We start from the raw sequence: 11,849 nt of genomic DNA, 5'->3' as shown, positions 1-11,849 counted from the left end.
TTAAGAGGGGCAAATGCAGGTGTTATGATGTGGCGATGTCTTGTCCAGTCGTCACTTTCGACCATAACCAAACCGGTACCAAACATAGGCTCTCTGTCTTTCTTGAAAACATTTGGTTTCCCCCAACTCTTCCCCAATACACCTTTCGACATAACACTCAAGAATTCAGGATCCGCAACGTACACGAACGGCTCTATCCCTAGCCAGTAAACAAACACTTTCCCTGTGTTACATAAGACGTAACCAATGATAAATGTTAATAATTACATAATGTTGGTAGCCAAACCGGTCATATGGTATATATCAATGTCAGGAACTTAATAAGATACATGTAAGAATGGAGACTGATTAGTTACCGTAGTCTTGTTGCCACCGAGCGAAATGTGGAAGTGCAATGGAGTGTATGTCATGGTTGATAATAGTAGAAGATTTGCTATTATCTACCATTAANAAGAATTCAGGATCCGCAACGTACAAGAACGGCTCTATCCCTAGCCAGTAAACAAACACTTTCCCTGCGTTACATAAGACGGAACCAATGATAAATGTTAATAATTACATATAGTAATGTTGGTAGCCAAACCGATCATATGGTATATATGAATGTCGGGAACTTAATAAGATACATGTAAGAATGGAGACTGATTAGTTACCGTAGTCTTGTTGCCACCGAGCGAAATGTGGAAGTGCAATGGAGTGTATGTCATGGTTGATAATAGTGGAAGATTTGCTATTATCCACCACTAACGGAGCCATCTTCAGCTTCTTCATGTCATTAAGGTTTCCTAATGGAAAACTAGGTTGTGGACCTAAAAATCCGTTATCTCTAAGCTTCTTTTGAGTTCGAACTGGCAATATCCAGCAACGCAAGAAGAGCTTGAAGAACACAAGGCAAAGAACTACAACGGAAACGTTGAGAGGAGCGTCGCGGCTCGGGTTGTTGTGTGGTGGGAAGATGAGTTTAGAGAGGAAGAAGAAGTAGATGAGAGTGAGGATCGTTACGAGACCACTTGCGGAGAGAACGATGATTATTGCGAGGATGTTTAGTTGCCGGAATGAAAAGAAGCCGGTGGTTTTTCCGGTTGATGGTGTTTGGGTTTGTTGATGATGTTGTTCTTCTTCTTTTGGTAAGGTTATGTCGTTGTACGTTGGACCGACACCTCCAGACATTGTTCTTCTCCAGACACCTCCAGACATTATTTGAGGAAATATTAGCATAGGCTATATAGGCGAATATTTCTTCCCTATGTCACGCTAATTCTGAAAATTTCCTCAAAATGCTGTTTTATTATCTGACTAGATTTATTGATTTCTGAATTCCAGCTCTAATATGTAGTAAGTTATTCTTGACCTAAACATAAAAATAAAAATAAAAAAGAGGAACTATATAAAAACAGCAGTAGCGACGTAATTTTCTTAAAATGTGTAAGTACCTTTTGAGTAAAGAATTACTTGTACCAAAATTTAATATATTTCAAGATTTGGGCTGTGGAATGGAACATATAATTATGGAGTTGTTAAGGAACTTTTGTGGGATAAATAAACATGTTACATCTTTGTGGGATTTTTGATGCTTTATCACAGAGGTCACACTAATTTTATTTATTTATTGAATTTATTCTCTCTTTTTTTCACCAAAAGTAAATTTCATAGATTTGATATGTTTTGTATTTTCATGTATTTTAAATTTTATTTCGGAAAAACTAGACAAATAAAAATTATTTGTAACAACTTATTTTTGATATGATAGTTATATATATGTTGTAGTAAGCTTATTAAAAATATTAGCATAGGCTATATAGGCGAATATTTTAAGCTTAACATTGGTTGACTCCTTTTGCATGAAAATATTAGATCATAGGCAAATATTATTTGTAACAACTTAACTTTGGTTGACTCCTTTTGCATGAAAATATTATTTGTAACAACTTAACTTTGGTTGACTCCTTTTGCATGAAAAAATTAGATCATAGGCAAATATTTTAAGCTTATTGAAAGTTTTGGGCTTTTCGATATATTTTGGTGGGCTCTCGGCGGTGGCGAAAACCCTGATCGGATAGTGTATCAAATTTCTGAACCCTAGCTTACCATAATCGTTGTTGATATTCTTCTATGGAGAACAACGAAATCCCAATTCGGCTATGTAAGTCCCTTCTATTTCTTCGTTCTTTTTTGTAGATTTTAATTAGTTTTTTTTTTCTTTTGATATCGTCCTTTTGCTTGAGATTTAGTATGTGCCGGAGCCGATGGTGTAAGCATAGACGATGTGAATCGGATTCGTGTTGATGGGTTCGAAACAATCAACCTTTTTCTTTCCAGTACGAGGCCGGTAGGCTCTTTTCCTTGCTTTTCCTTATTTTTACTTGAATTTCACACAGTTATGTCTCATCCCAAAAAGCTAAACTCACCTCTTATGAGTGACTTGAGACCTATAAGCCTGTGTTCGGTTCTATACAAGGTGGTAGCAAAGATCCTAATGGCCAGCAACTCGTTGAAATCTTCCGTGGAAAATTTAGTGGGAGGAAGGTTAAAAAGATCTTCCAAGTAGCTCAACAAAGGGTTAGAAACTTTTGCTGTTGTTACATCTTGTGTCTATTGTACATCTAACATTAGTAATTTGTTACAGATGAATGAAAAATATGAAGCTGATGCATTCATTGAGTCATGCGTGAGGAAAATTGATCGAGCTATGGAGGCTACAGCAGATAAATATGCAGATTTCCAATGTGTGTATGATGAGTTAAAGTTGTGTTTAAGAAAATGCTTTACAATATCTGAGATACAGAGTCATATGGAGACTTCCTTTGGCTTACCTGGAAATGATACTGAGGAGTTAATTATTCGCGCAATTCGTCCGTTTCATACGGCTTATCTTCTCTTTGCCGAAGATGCTTCTCGACAGCGACAAGAAGTACCAGAGGTTGAGGAAAACACTGGTGGGAATGAAGGTGGAGAAATATATGTAGAGGAACCAGAGGCAGTAATTGCTGGAGGGATGGACGAGCATCATGTTGTTACTGATGCTGAGAGTGCAAGTCAGTCAAGTGGTATCAGGGAAGGTCAGGTTGAAGTAAATGCTGGAGGGATGGACGAGCATCAAGTTGTTACTGATTCAAGTGGTATCGGGGAGAGTCAGGAAATTTTAAATCCAAATCCAGTTCTAAGCCGAAATCAGAGGAAAACACAGAGGAAGAACCAGAGAAAGCAGGAGAAAAAGAGGGAGACAGCCAATGTTGGTAGAACTGAGCCAACCAATGAGACCACCAGTGTTGCTAAAAATGAGCCAACCAATGAGACCACCAATGTCGGTACAAATGAGTCAACCAATGAGCCAACCAATGTTGGTGGTGAGCTAACCAATGTCGGTATTCTTTCTTCTCTTAAAGAAGTTGTGGAATCTGTTGAGATTCTAAAAAGTGAAATGAAAGGAATCAAAAAGGACTTGAGTGTACTAAATTCACTCCCTATGGAGTTGAAGGAGGTAAGTTTGATTTTTACTGTGTGTTATTTACTGTGTTTAAAAAACTCTTGATTCATTTGTCTCTTTTATGGCAGATTCTTCATAAGCATAATGAAGTGCTTAAGATTATTCCGGATTTGCGAACAAAGCCCGAACTATAGAGATGGTCGAGTCTTCTTTGAAGAGGCTTGTTGACAGTTCAATAGTTTCCACTTTGGCGGAAGCAACCGTAAGAGCAATTGGCACTGGTATTTTTAGTAAGGATTCAGGAAGGGTTGAAAGGGTCTGAAGATTCTGTTGTGGAAAATGTCACGTCAAAGTATTTGCAACGCTCTTCTTCTCTCTGATCGTCTCTAGATGTTGCTGTTTCAACTGTCTAGGGTTTTACATTTTTTCACTCGCCTGGAAATCTATCGAGTTATGAAGAAATACTCTGTTTTTATTCAATCGTCTTATTAGTTGTTTTTTTAAAATTAAGAAGTTTGGGCCATTGGATATTAATGTAAGCTACAAAATTGTCATAAAAATTTTTTTCATCGGGTCAACAGTAAAAAAAAAAATCATCCCCTATATATTAATAGAGAAGCATTTTCAGATGTGTCGTCGCCAGAACATTTGAAGATTTAATTGCAATTAAGCATCTCAAGATAAACATATTTACAAAAATAAGTCTTTTGATTTATTAAATGTGCCATTAAAATATATAAGAAAATCTTTATTTTATTATTATTTACATAAATGTGTCATTAGAATATATAAGGTAATATTTCTTTCTATTAGTTTTTTAAAATGAAAGACTTCATCAACTATTAAAAAAAAGAAAATATAGTTAATAATTTAATTATCAGTTTCATAACATAATGAATTATTTAAAGTAAATTTTATTTCATAAACTATTAAAAAACTTATTCATCTATTTAACTTTTTGAAATACAAAACTTATTCTCCGATTTTAAAAAAAAATGATGACTATTTAAGTACTCCCTCTGTTTCACAATAAGGTGGTGTTATTGAATTGTAGATTTTAAAAGAATCTGATAGATTTAGAAATCCAGTGTTATTGAATAGTGTATTTTTAAAAATCCATTAAAATCTAGGGTTATTCAATATCCATTAGATTTTGTGTTAATTTGGATTTGAACGTACTTTGGTTCTCAGATACAAAGAAACACAATACTACACTTTTGTCAGGGATTTCTTTTCTTTTTTCTTTCTCTCCCTCTCTTTTCTTTCTCTACTAGTGTTTGATTTGGAATTTGAGAGCGTGATTCCCTTTGTTCCTTCACTTCTCATGTTTCTGATTGAAAATCTCTAGATTTGGTTTTGTAGTATCTCGATCGGATTTGACTATCTTCTCTTTGTTTCTTTTACTCATCCAGTGAGAAGGAATCGTCTTTCATGTATTCTTCTGTGTAATCGACTGTCTTGTTTGGTTAGAAGCTCAAGGTAAACCTTAAGTTCTTCTTTTACCTTACTTATTCATCGGATCTGCGTATTTTGGGAGTTTTTTTCGTGTTCTTTAACCTTTTTTTTCTTTCTTTCTGAGTCCTAGGCTCCTAGGTTTATAGGCATGATCTGTAACTTCATCTCTGTTAGGGCTTAGGGCTTTAGAGTTATTAACTTTTGATTCTCATGTTATGGCACTGATAATCATTCAAAGGAGGATCATCGTCGAGCAAATCATTAGATGAAGGAAGTGCTTCTGGTTCAAGAAAGAACGGTTCAAAGCATAGTAAGAATCTGAAAGCAGAGGAAGCTTATAAGAATGGTGAAGGAGCAGTTCAAGTTGAGAGTGGGAGGAAAGTGATGGTTGTTGTGGACACAACTTCACAATCAGTGAGAAATTCATCTAGCCAAAGATAATTTTTTTTTTGCTTCTCACTATTCCTTGCGCTGCATGTTCATCTTAAGTTAAGAGCTTTCATTTCTCAAAGCATAGGTTTTATAGTTCACCTGTCTTTGTTTTCCAGTTTATACTGCCTGATCATCTTCTTTGCTAAAAGATATCCTATACTGATAGAACAGCTTTCATCTGAATAATTTTTAAGTTTCTTGGGATGTTTGGTACTAATGTTCACAGACTGAAATGACAACTGCCGAAAGAGAACTTGATCAAAATACAAATTTTGATTGGAACCGTATACAAGAGAGTGGAAAAGAATTGGTACCAGTTTTTGGACCTGGATAACCGGACGACTTGTCAATCTTTGGAACAGGTACTCTTTGTGATGATATTTGTTTTCAGGGATTTCATTTCCTTGTTGATGTCTTATGCCCATTTCATTTCCTTTGCCAGTTGCTACTTGGCAGCTACGATGCAAGTTGTTTTCTCTACCCCTTCATTTATTTCAAGGTAGATGCCACTGCCCATATTTCTTGTTTTTTTCACTTGTATAACTTAAATCAAAACAAACCTTTTGCTTCTTATCTCCACTATAGTAACTTTTGGTTCTGAGATTGTTGCAGATACTTTTCACATCAGTGCTTATAAGATGGCTTTTGAGATGGCTCCTGCTGATCCTGGCTTTGGATGATACATGCTTTAGTTTCTGTTTTTTTTTTTTTTTTCTCTGTTTGATTTAATATGATCAAAAACAAAGGACTGAAGACGATGATGAAACTGCAAAACAACCAGAAAAGACAAGGCAAAGATGTGATGATGTAAATGGTAGTAATGAAGAGAAGAAGACTATGAGTGATGATAGAACAAAGGAAGCAGAGTGTTTGCTCCACAAAGATAGAGAAAAACATAGATGCATTGAAAAGCTTTGCAGTTTAGTTAAGATGGAAGAAGATATTGATGAAAGATTGAGGCAGAGAAAGCTTGCAATAAAGGAGATAGGAGTAAAGCTGGAGGCCCGTATGATCAAGGTGGAGAAGAGTTTGGCCAAGATTAGAAAATGGAAAACCAGACCAAAAATGCAGTTTCTGCCTAGCTAGTTATGCCATTTGATCTGAAACTTTTCAAGAGTATCCCCTAAGTAAGTCATGGATATTAAAAATTAAACAATGTCCCTTACTCGCAGGCAAATGACAAAACTTTATGGTGCTAGTATTAGAAATATATATCAAATGTGGGGAATCAATACTTTCGCTTTTGGATTTAGGTGTCAGAGAAGACTATTATCGATAACTTGTTATGCGTTTTTGGTTAAACGATAAATTATTTTAATATTTAACTTAAAAAAGAAAATCTATAACAATCATCAAAAATAAATTAGAAATGACTTTCAAATCCACTATAAAATCCACACAAATACATTGGACTTTAAAATCCACTATTGTCAAATGTTAATTCAAGTCCATTAAAAACCTTAATCCAATAACATCTCCTATTGTCAAATGTTACAATAGTGGATTAAGGCGTTAACTGATATTTGTGGCATATTCTTATCTTCCCCTTCACTATCTCCCCATAACACTTCTTCAGCATCCACAAATTCCTCCTCCACCTCCATACTATACAGTTGAGTCTTCTTATGAACCAAATAATGTTCTGGAGTGTACTTCTCATCGCAAAGGAAACAAAGCCCTTTTGCTCTTCTCTCACTCATTTCCTGTTGAGATAACTTCTTTGGAGTTTGAGCAAATGACTTAGCAGTTCCTTTTCCCCACTGCGACTCTGTCTTCACTTCATTATCCCTTATAAAACGGGCAGGAGGAGTAACACTGTTTGCTTTAGGAGACCAGGTTGTATTAAAAGGTTTCTTTGGATGCGCCTTTTCATATAACCGTCCCAACAACAAACAATGTCTAACAGTTCTTGGTTGAAACATTCTAACATGCATTTGAGTATCCAACCGCAGCCCCGCTAAGTAAGCACTCACCAAATACTCCTCTGAGAGTTTAACACGCAACTTAATCAACTCAAACCTCTGGTGATACTCCACTATACCATCAGTCTCTTGCAACTGCTTGAGTTCAGCCATCGGATCATCACATACATCCTCAAACCTCTCTTTCAACAACAGAACATACGCATTCCAATCATATAAAACTTCTAATCCTCGTCTGCACAAACGAGTGATGCCACGCCGCCGCATGACTATCAAAATGTATCGCTGCCGTTTTAACTTTCATATCCTCCGGCGTAAAATCGACCCCAAAAAACTCCTCAGCCTTAAACAACCACTCCTTCATGTTACTACCATCAAACCTAGGGAAGTCGATTCTACCTAACCTCGTAACACCAGCATAATAGTGTTGAGCATCAGATCTTACCGGATCAGTACGTCGTTCTCTTCGCTGCTCCGAGCGAGGTGCTACAGGCGTTGGAGATACAGGATCTACTAAGTCTGGTGAATATGGAGCTCCATGACTCGGACCAGCCACTCCATGACTCGGACCAGATTCTCCATGACTCAAACCAGGCATCGATCTACCTTCGTGCACCACCTTGTAAAGATCCGCCAAATATTTCAACGTTTCCTGATGTCGCTCTTCCATCCGTGATTCAAGCTGAAACAGCTCCAACCTCGTCGCACTTTGGTTCTCTAACTCCGATTCCAAATCCGCTGACATCGCTTCCTTCTCCTTCTTCGTATCTGCTCCCGATCTAGTTTCCACCATTTTTTCCGAGGAACAACCTCGCTCTGATACCTTTGAAGCAGTAAAACTCACAATCGCAAATACAGAACAGTAACCTCAAGAATCCAATTGAATAATCCACTCAAAGTAAAAGAAATACTCAATTTGACATTCATAAAACACCAAATCGAAATCGCCAGCTCTCGAATTGAGAGAAACCCAGCAAGAACTTTTTAGAGAGTTTTTTTATCACAAATGATTCGACATAATGAAAAACGTGAGTTCCTTCCTCTCTTAAAGCCTCTAACGACCAGTTTTGATCGTCCAATCCTTAGCCGACACGCGTCTTTTTCTTATTTGCTACCCACACAACTTGCTACTCGCACGTGTTAGTCACACGCTCCCTGGTTCTGCATCATAATCATAAAAATCGTACCTTTAAACCAATCTGCAGTGTTCTCGTCGTCATCCGAATCAGCCCATCCACAAAATCGATCCGACCCACCCAAATCGCGACCCGGTTCAGCGTTCTGTGCAACGCTTGAAGATGATGATATCCGGAGACGGCGACTTAGCTTTATCATCTTCGCTCTCGCCGGAGCTTTGAAGGTACCGTAATTGAGGGCAATTCTGAGCTGGAGAGAGCTTGGTGTCGTCCATGTCGCCATCGTAGACGCCATAGTTGTTCTGTTTAGTAAGATTTTTCCACAGACGATGATTACATTTTTTTGGTTCGTTGCTTCATTAGACAGACGAGACAAGAAACGTGATACGAACCTTTTCCTATAATTACGAGAAAGGTCCCTTTGATATTATACTATTTCCAATTTTTACCCACCGTAATTTATTAGGTTTTTTACCCACACATCATTTATTTTACACTTACACATTAATATAGATGTTAGAGATACACTTCACAACAGATTGTTGCCTAGCTAGTTTATCACTTTAGGTAAACCAGTGGGAAGCAATTACAGATAACAATTGTTAATATTAGATTATTAGGTATTTGATAATCGTAATTAATCATAGTATCTATAGCTAATTAATTAAGGATAACAATTACTAATATTAGATTATTAGGTATTTGATAATCGTAATTAATCATTTCACCAAAACTAATACAACTATAATTTATATATACTCATATTTAATAAATGATATATTACAAAAATTAATTGAATAGTTTTAGGTGAAGAGTCAGTTAAAAAAATTAGTTTAAGAAATCACAATAAAATTTGAGGTGAAGAGTAAATTTTTTAAAAAAATAGTCTTAAAAATCACATTAAAAAGTAAAATGACACTTTCAGTAAAACAAAACTAAAACTCCGAACATATTTATATATTTTTTAACCCTCCACTCTCTTCAAACTCCCTAAATCATTGTTAATAGTATTACTCCATCCGTTTCATAATATATAATGTTATAGTGAAGATTTTTTATTTTATAATATAGGATGTTTTCAATTTTCTATGCAATTTTTAGATTAATGTAATATTTTTTTGTTGGTTGAACTTTTTAAAAGTAAACATTTTTTAATCTACGTGTTTTAGTTAAAATATCCTACATTTAAAACGGAAAGAATATTATATTTGTTTCCAGTTAGTTGTCTTTCAAACTTTTTTACACATATTTAATAATTATGTATTTTATTACTCTTAATGAATTGTTTTATTTGATATTACTCCCTCCGTTTATTTTTACTTGTCGTTCTGGACTTAACTTTTTGTTTCATATTACTTGTCGTTTTGTATTTACGATGCAACTTTATGAATCAAATTTTCAGTTTTACCGCTAACTTTTAGCCTATTAATTACTTATATCAAATGAAATAGTGTATTAATGAAGGATAAAATAGAAAATTTAAATGTTTTCTTAATATGTGTGAAATTGGCTAGAATGACAAGTAATTTAAAACAGAGGAAGTATCAATTAATAAAGTTTAATGATAACGATAAAATTGAAAAACCTGTCAAAAATGTGGAAAACACAACTAATTTGAAACAAATCTTAACCCAAGAAAAGAACACAAACACCATCTTTTTCTGAAAAACGTATATTGCATTAATTAGTGAAATTACAAAGAAATACAAGAAAGAGGTAATTCCCGTATCCGGAAAAACAAGACTCGTGTGTACAAATATAATTTAAAAAAAAAAAAAAAAAAAAAGTCGAGACCTTAAATTTTGATCTGCCGACCAAAAAAAAATGAAAACTGATCCTAATTAATCAAACTCAAAAAGTAAAAAACTTTTTGTTCTCGTAACTTGTGCGTTAATGCAAGCTAAAGTGGTTTCACAATTAGAGGCAAACCGTAACCTGGTCTAAGAGAGAGCATATACGTCGGCGAATGACGATAACCGGGCGAAACCGAGATTTCGAACCGGGACAAAACCAATGACAAGACAATCTTATACTCCATGGTCGTCAAATTCCGACCGATACACATCCTCCCTCCGAAACCAAACGGCATAAAACCCATCTTGTTCTTACAACCACCGTACAAATCGCCGTCGAATCTCTCCGGCTTAAACTCGTTAACGTCGTCTCCCCACAACTCTACGTCGTGGTGCATCGCCACCACATCGATCCAAATGTTTGTTCCATTCGGAATCACTCGGCCGTTCACGTCAATGTCTGTCCTAGCTTGTCGTTGTGCGTTAGGCGCAGGCGGGTATAGCCGGAGAACCTCGTTCATCACCCAGCTCATCTGCATTTAGTGATCACAAGTTTTGTTTCGTTAATATTTATACAAAAATCAAGAGGTAAGTGATTGAATTAATTTTTAATTATGAAGTGTTAATATTTAATTAAAGTATGACTAATGACATTTGTGTCACACGTTTTTATCATGGATAGAATATGCATTAAGAGTAGAGATATCTGATAACGTGGGTGCTTCACTTATTTGCCAGCGCAGTCGTTGACTAGTTTTGATCTAGAGAGGCGACGCGCCTCTATGCTTTGATCTACTACGTTTCGTATATTTTGACTTCTTTGTGACCATTAGACTTTGACCACAGTGGTCAGATGTATATTTGTTAGGCTTAAATTATACTTTAGGTGTATATTAATTATGTAGTATCAGGCTACATTATATCCACATTTACATGCATTAACTTCTTTTTTTTTCTTTTTCTTATAAAGAAAATGTGAACATGCCAAATTGTAGATTATTTTGTGAACGCGTCCAAATATAATGTATGCATGGATATAATTAAGCACGTGAATTGTTGTGTACTGTGTTTGGTAACGTACCTTTTTTAGTCCGGCAAGTTTGTTATATTCAATCTTGGAATCTCCGATGACTTGTCTAATCTCTTCCCTGATTGTGTCTTGCCACTCGGGATGGATCGCGAGAAGCATGAACGTCCACGTGAGCGCTAAAGCCGTCGTTTCGTGGCCAGCGAAGAAGAAGGTCTTGCATTCGTCCACAAGCTCCTTTGCCGTAAAATTCCCTGTATGATCTGCCTTTAGCAACATTCCGAGAAGATCGTGGCCTTGGTCGCCACCTTTGACTAAAGACCTCTTCCGTTCGTTTATGAACGACAAAAGGCGACCATCGATCTCTCGGCCTAGCTCCTTTGCTTTAACGTTTTGCTTGAAATTCAAAATGTTGCTGAACGGTACGCCTACGTAGCGATTTGAGTTGAAGAGAGCGAATTGCACAGCTCTTAGGTTTTTGAGGACTTGAACTCCATTTTCTCCCGTGACTCCGAAGCTTGTCTTAGCGATTATTTCACCAGCTGTTCCTATGATCTCGCTTTCCATGTCAAATTCGGGATTGCCCGAGTTTATTTGTATTGTCCATCGATCCAACATGTTGGAGATTGATTCCACCATCATGTTTGTCATTGCCTA

General features: G+C 36.2%; 2 protein-coding genes and 2 long non-coding RNA genes across 6 annotated transcripts in view; 2 read left to right on the top strand and 2 right to left on the bottom strand.

Moving 5' to 3' along the window:
• LOC109128758 lies at positions 91-423 on the bottom strand. Its single transcript, XR_002035067.1, has 2 exons — positions 357-423; positions 91-223 (listed from the first exon to the last, which is right to left on the bottom strand). It is a non-coding gene; the product is annotated as an uncharacterized LOC109128758 (long non-coding RNA).
• Positions 2,059-3,961, top strand: LOC104727405. Of its 2 annotated transcripts, XM_019235676.1 has the most exons (5): positions 2,078-2,143; positions 2,232-2,329; positions 2,459-2,559; positions 2,627-3,481; positions 3,556-3,961. In XM_019235676.1, exons 4-5 carry the CDS (start codon positions 2,627-2,629, stop codon positions 3,619-3,621), a joined length of 921 nt encoding a protein of 306 aa, XP_019091221.1. In that variant the 5' UTR covers positions 2,078-2,143; positions 2,232-2,329; positions 2,459-2,559; the 3' UTR covers positions 3,622-3,961. The 2 variants fall into 2 exon arrangements, with proteins under 2 accessions (XP_019091223.1, XP_019091221.1); XM_019235678.1 differs by lacking the exon at positions 2,232-2,329 and having other exon boundaries at positions 2,059-2,143; positions 2,379-2,559.
• On the top strand, positions 4,508-6,548 carry LOC104727412. 2 transcript variants are annotated; one of them, XR_758206.2, is made up of 4 exons: positions 4,508-4,906; positions 5,013-5,676; positions 5,757-5,813; positions 5,927-6,548. It is a non-coding gene; the product is annotated as an uncharacterized LOC104727412 (long non-coding RNA). The 2 variants fall into 2 exon arrangements; XR_758205.2 differs by having other exon boundaries at positions 4,510-4,906; positions 5,121-5,676.
• The window catches only part of LOC104727422 (cytokinin hydroxylase-like), a 4,397-nt gene continuing 2,710 nt past the window's right edge, over positions 10,163-11,849 (bottom strand). The window contains exons 3-4 of the mRNA XM_010446529.2: positions 11,247-11,846; positions 10,163-10,698 (exon numbers count right to left, since the gene is read on the bottom strand). Coding sequence (XP_010444831.1) covers positions 10,273-10,698; positions 11,247-11,846 — 1,026 coding nt within the window. The 3' untranslated portion in view covers positions 10,163-10,272. The remainder of the gene's footprint in view (positions 10,699-11,246; positions 11,847-11,849) is intronic.

Source organism: Camelina sativa, chromosome 2, assembly GCF_000633955.1.
Source record: "Camelina sativa cultivar DH55 chromosome 2, Cs, whole genome shotgun sequence".
Taxonomy (NCBI): domain Eukaryota; kingdom Viridiplantae; phylum Streptophyta; class Magnoliopsida; order Brassicales; family Brassicaceae; genus Camelina; species Camelina sativa.
Note: the sequence above shows the minus strand (reverse complement) of the source record. Positions and strands in the feature narration are given on the sequence as shown.